Below are 6,215 nucleotides of genomic sequence, written 5' to 3' on the forward strand. Positions count from 1 at the left end.
GGCCGAGAACGTCGTCACGGCGCCGCCACGTCTGCTTCTTCTATGGTGATGTGCAGGGGGTGTGCAGTGCATGAAGGTCCGTGAGTTCTGGGCACGTGCCCCCCCCCCCCCCCCCACACACACACACCCCAACCTCCACAAAGTGGTATCCGGTTCCTTTGGTGAGTGCGCACCACATTTCGGGGGTGTATTCTGTCTGGTCAGTGTACGAAATGCGCTCAAGAGTTTAGACCGCGGCGTGTACTAGGGAGTGCACGGTGTTTTTTGAGTGTTTACCAAGTAGCTGTCAGAGTAAACTGTGTTTTGTGAGCACATATCACGTTTTGCACAGTGTATACTTGCCTTTTATGAGCGCGTGTACTCTGTGTTTTTGCGAGTGTGCTGTGATTTGTGAGGGGAAGATTTGCGTTTGTTATCTTTGGTGGTCTAGTGTGTGTCATGAGAAAGTGCGTTGTGTTATGTAATTGAAGCCTCTGTTTGTTTATGTGTAATTTGCGGTTTGGTTTGTTACTTATATTTTTAGGGGACACCCCGGTTTTGCTACTGTCATGTCCATGTTTGAGAGTGTTTGATTTTGTGTGGAATGCTGCTTGCTTGCTTTTGTGAGCCATATTTCGAAGGGGAAGACCAGAATTGATCTACGTTTGGAATGTGTGCCAAGCTTTGATTGGAGTCTGTAGTTGAGTCTAAAGCGCCCCGAAGAAGCCAGGAGGTGCCGCAAGCGCTTTGTGAGCAGCATCTTAGACGGGCTGGCGCAGCAATACGTCTAGAATTAGAGAGAGAGAGGGCTTCTGCTGATATCAGTGACTGACAGCCACGGGAGGCCCCCGCACCCCCGCGCGGCCACAGATCCCGGACCAGGGAAATAAATGTACAACGAGGGATGTGGAGTCGCCCTGCGGCTGTGACTTGAGAGTGAACTCGGCCGCGCTCTGCCATAGGGCCAGGCGCTGCTGACGAAAGCGGAACCCTGCACAGGACAGGGAGGGTGCTGGAGGAGGGAGTGTGGGACAGAGGTGAGGGGGAGGGAGGAGAGAGGTGAAGGAGGCGGGAGGAGAGAGGTGAGAAGCAGGAAAGAGGCAGCCTGGAGCAGGGACCCCTCACACATCTGACTGCGCGGGCACAGCGCTGAGAGGCACAGGAGTGGCAGGCCTGGTTATGGTCTTCAGCACTCACCGCCCCCTCTCCATGAAGGGGACCCGCAGGGGCTGCTGACAGAGGCGCACAGGAGCGTGGAAACTGCCGCCCCAGCCCTACTTACCTCAGTGTCGTAGACCCCAGCACCTGCCCAGGACTCCAGCTGGCGCCTGGAAGCCCCTGCCTGCTGCTCGCCCACCAGCTTAGCATGATGGCCAGCTACCAGGCCCCGGAGGAGAATACGGTGGCCCTGTTGGCCCACCACGACGCCCCCCACTCAGGCAAGGAGCCCGAGCGTGTCAAGGAGGAGCCCGGCTTGGAGAAGAGCTCGGAGAAGCCCGACCCGTCGCAGAAGCCACCCTACTCCTACGTGGCGCTGATCGCCATGGCCATCCGGGAAAGCGCCGAGAAGCGGCTGACGCTGTCGGGCATCTACCAGTTCATCATCGGCAAGTTCCCCTTCTACGAGAAGAACAAGAAGGGCTGGCAGAACAGCATCCGCCACAACCTCTCGCTCAACGAGTGCTTCATCAAGGTGCCGCGGGAGGGCGGCGGCGAGCGCAAGGGCAACTACTGGACGCTGGACCCGGCCTGCGAGGACATGTTCGAGAAGGGCAACTACCGCCGGCGGCGGCGCATGAAGCGCCCCTTCCGCCCGCCGCCCGCGCACTTTGCGCCCGGCAAGGCGCTATTCGGCCAGGACACCTACGGCTACCTGTCCCCGCCCAAGTACCTGCAGTCCGGCTTCATGAACAACTCGTGGCCCCTGGGCCAGCCGGCGGCCCCCATGGCCTACACATCCTGCCAGATGGCCAGTAGCAACGGGGGCCCCGGGGGCGTCAAGGGACTGGGCGCGCCCCCGGGCTCCTACGGGCCCTACGGCCGGATGCAGAGCATGGGCCTCCCCTCTATGGTCAACTCGTACAACGGCATGGGCCACCACCCCCACCACGCGCACCCCCACCACGGCCAGCAGCTCAGCCCGGCCAGCCCCACGACCAGCGCGCCCCCCAGCGGCGGGGGGCTGCAGTTCGCCTGCGCCCGCCAGCCGGCCGAGCTCTCCATGATGCACTGCTCCTACTGGGACCACGAGAGCAAACATAGCTCCCTGCACTCCAGGATAGACATTTGAGGCGCTGCCCGCGGACTCTGACCCCCAAGGGGCTCCTCCCAAAGGTAGGGTGAGGGGGGCCCCGGCGCGCCCTGCCCGGAGGGCTCTGGCTCAGGGAAGCAGGGCCTGGGACCAAGACTTCAACTTCCAGCAGGCGAATGAACAATTCACAGGTGTGAGACTCCATTGAAGTCAATGGGTCATTCCATTTAGTCGGGCAGTTTAAAGTGGACAGGACCAATGGGAGTTAATGAGGCTGGCAGAAATGTAGACTTTGCTTCATTATGAGACGCATTAAACCACAAGGGGCATTGAAAAACAGCCTGGAGTGAGACTGGACTCCAAAGTGTGAGACTCTGTGAAATCACTATGGAGTAGATGCTGACTAACCAGTGTATGTGACTGCTCGATACTGCGAGGGGCTCCTTGAATCACCCGCGGGTGAGGCTGGCCACAGAACTGCAAGACTCTCAGACCCTCCGAGCAAGAAATTACCCCCCACCCCCCAACCAAAACAATTGCACCTTCCAGGAGCTCACGAGCACAAACAAGGCCGCGGCCCTGGAACCTGGTGCTGACGCCTGCCACAAACACCCTGTCACCGACCGGAGGGTCTGTGGACACTGGCTCGAGCTGAGGGTGCAAGGACTCAGAATAGCTAAAACGTGCACGGTTTAAACGCCAGTCTCCCGTTTACATCAATGCCATGGGTAGGCTCAAAAGGGGGGGGGGGGCTGTTGTATAGAAAATTTAAAATGAGTTAAAGACGAGGCATGGTTACACAAAGTTGTTAAGAGGGCCACGACAGGTCTGTTTTTCTTATAGTGTGCCACAGCTGCCAATATGTGAATGTTTCACCCAAAAAACAAGGGGGTGAATTGCAGACAGTGCGTGGGCCGTCTTTGGGCAGTAAGTGCACAGTGTGCGTGAGACACGGCCTCCCCAGGGCAGAGTCGCAGGGATAGAGAGAAGGACGGTTTGTGGGCAGTGGATTCCATGTCATCAATCTGTGGGCAGTTTGTGGGTAGTCTTAATTCAATCTGCGGCAGACAGGGTGGGACGTTGGTGGTCATTATCCGAGTAGGCTACTGATAGTTTGTGGGACTCTACAGTCAGTCTTTAGTCAGTGGTCACTCAGTTGGCACTGTTGGGAGTCTGTGGACAGTGTCTGTGAAGCCTGTGGGCAATCTCTGGGTATTCCGTGGGCAGTCTGTAAGAAGCCAATGGTCAGTCTGTGGGTAGAGAATCTGGGCAGCCAGTCTGAGCCCTGCCTCCCGACCACTCAAGGGCACAATCCGAATGCCAAAGAGACGGGCACACAGTCCGCAGCGGGTCATTGAGGTCAGTCTGTGGGCATTTTGCGGCAGTCTGTGGGAAGTTGGTGGGAAGTCTGTGGGAAGTCTGCCGGTAGTGGGCAGTCGATGTATAGTCTGCGAACAATCGGTGGCAGCGTATGAGCTGTCTGTGGTCAGTCTGTGTGCCACACATTGGCAGCCTCAGCTTGTGGCAAGTGGGTGAACATCATGAGGGCAGACTGGGTGGGCAGTCTTTAGGCAAAATCAGTCTGTGGGCAGTGAGCAGTATGAGGTTAGTTTGGGGAGAGTCTGAGGACAGTCTGTCCTCAGTGCGTAGTCTGAGCACAGTCTGTCATCAGTGCGCAGTCTGAGGACAGTCTGTCATCAATGCGTAGTCTGAGGACAGTCTGCCATCTGTGCGTAGTCTGAGGACAGTCTGTTATCAGTGCGCAGTCTGAGGACAGTCTGTCCTCAGTGCGTAGTCTGGGCACAGTCTGTTATCAGTGGGCAGTCTGAGGACAGTCTGTCCTCAGTGCGTAGTCTGGGGACCGTCTGTTCTCAGTGCGTAGTCTGAGGACAGTCTGTCATCAGTGCGTAGTCTGAGGACAGTCTGCCATCAGTGCGTACTCTGAGGACAGTCTGTCTTCAGTGCGTAGTCTGGGGACAGTCTGTCCTCAGTGCGTAGTCTGGGGACAGTCTGTCCTCAGTGCGTAGTCAGGGGACAGTCTGTCCTCAGTGCGTACTCTGAGTATAGCCTGACAGGGGACTGACTGCCTCGTCGCCATTCCAGGTGGGGGGAGAGGGGAGGGGGAGCGGGTTGGCCAGTGAGTCTCGAGACAGCGATGGTGCCGAAAACCAGCGGCCTGAAAACGAACAGCCCCGGCAACGAACCGGGCGGGACAGTTGAGACACGAAATATTCCGCAGCCGGAGGAACCGTGGCTTTACACCCCCAGGAGCCCGACACCCGGACGACCCTTCCTTCTCTCACCAAAGACCGGCCCTCAAGACTCGTGTTTGTGCCTTTTCTGCCTGCCATGTTTTCCAGGCCCTCCTCCGGCCCCCTCTGACTGGGTATGTTCACGTGAAAAGCCCCTAAAAAAGAGCCACGAGACGCTTTCAACTGGTGTCTTACTACACTTAGCTATTCCCTCGGCCTAATTTTTTGGGGACCAATTTTTACACTAGCGTAAACTAGCACTTTTTATTTTACCTTTTCTAGCATTGCAAATCCATAATAAAATATGTTTCTTTTAATATTGTTTTAATATCATTTCTTGCAAGAGTAATTCATATCTCTCGCACACAAGTAGTGCAAAACAAGCTAAGTGGCAACGTTTCTTCCGCGTCGCTTCCTCAGTAACTACAAATATATAGAAAGGCCATAGCATCTGATCTCAAACCAAAATGCGAGTTAGTGTTGCCCATGTAAACATACGGCGATGGGACAAGCATTGGACATGTGCACGTATTTTTCCTATATTTATGTATGTACAAAATATGCAACACACACAAACACCATGATGTTTTTTGCAGGAAATGCAGTGCTATACAAACCCATAATTCAGAGCGGTCCATGATTTATGGAAAATATTTTTAAGATCACTTCAAAATATGAATTACATCATAATGAAAGCCCCAGCTCCTTTGCGGAGCGTTACCGTTGCCCACTGTTTGATCAGAATACTCACCATAAAAGGCAAACAAAACATAGGAATTGTAAGTTTTACTTTCAGAAATCAACTTTTACAAGCAAAGCTTTTTTAACAAAGCAAAAAGTATTTTTTCTAAAATTCTACATTCTCGACTACAGAAACGGTGTTCTTTTCTGTTTTACAAGCGGCTACCAGGCGCTATAGCTTAGCATTTGACTCACCGTTGGAAACAAACATTTCCCTAAAGATAAATGCACATTTTATTAGTGTAAAAAACAAGTATTACACATAAAAACCCTTTACATGTACACTGGTCTATAATGTCAAATCAGAGCTCTGGTAAGATATATAAAGTTCTCCCTCTTCAAAGGCATCCTTAATGATGGCATCAGAACTCCTTCAAAGCAATGTATGACCCTATCTATCTATCTATCTATCTATCTATCTATCTATCTATCTATCTATCTATCTATCTATCTATCTATCTATCTATCTATCTATCTATCTATCTATCTATCTATCTATCTATCTATCTATCTATCTATCTATCTATCTATCTATCTATCTATCTCTCTGTCTCTCTGTCTGTCTGTCTCTGCCTGTCTGTCTGTCTGTTTGTCTGTCTTTCAGGATGTCTGAAAGTCTATCCATCGAGCTAGCTATCTACCTGTCTCTCTGTCTGCCTGTCTGTCTAGCTATCAATTTATCTATCGCACATTTTATTTGCACTCCGCTTCTTTGGCCCATTTTAGTGTAAAGAATGATTGTTAATCTAACCAATTTCTAACTAATACATATAGTAATACTAGGTTTGCAAAATGTGCGCAGGGTGCGTATAGAACGACGAATCTCTGTGCGTGTCTGCCATGCTACAGATCGTTCCTAAAATATTTCAGAAAATGAAAGTATGACGTATTTGATTCAGATGAGCTCCTGGGAGACCGAGGTCCGATATTGCTTTTTAATCGATGGCTGTGTTATGACGCTCAATAGATTGTGTTACTGCAGCAGGTTCCCA

At 52.4% G+C, this 6,215-nt stretch overlaps 1 protein-coding gene across 1 annotated transcript; it reads left to right on the forward strand.

The window, feature by feature from the left end:
* Positions 1-1,064: 1,064 nt before the first annotated feature.
* On the forward strand, positions 1,065-4,780 carry FOXL2 (forkhead box L2). Its single transcript, XM_085634520.1, has one exon. It carries the CDS (start codon positions 1,346-1,348, stop codon positions 2,267-2,269), a length of 924 nt encoding a protein of 307 aa, XP_085490646.1. The 5' UTR covers positions 1,065-1,345; the 3' UTR covers positions 2,270-4,780.
* The last annotated feature ends 1,435 nt before the right edge of the window (positions 4,781-6,215 follow it).

This window comes from Triturus cristatus, chromosome 11 (assembly GCF_964204655.1).
Source record: "Triturus cristatus chromosome 11, aTriCri1.1, whole genome shotgun sequence".
NCBI classification, from domain to species: Eukaryota; Metazoa; Chordata; class Amphibia; order Caudata; family Salamandridae; genus Triturus; species Triturus cristatus.

Bases quoted from the DNA above. Each gene is read 5' to 3' on its own strand.
- FOXL2 (XM_085634520.1), top strand. From the start codon at position 1,346: ATGATGGCCAGCTACCAGGCCCCGGAGGAGAATACGGTGGCCCTGTTG.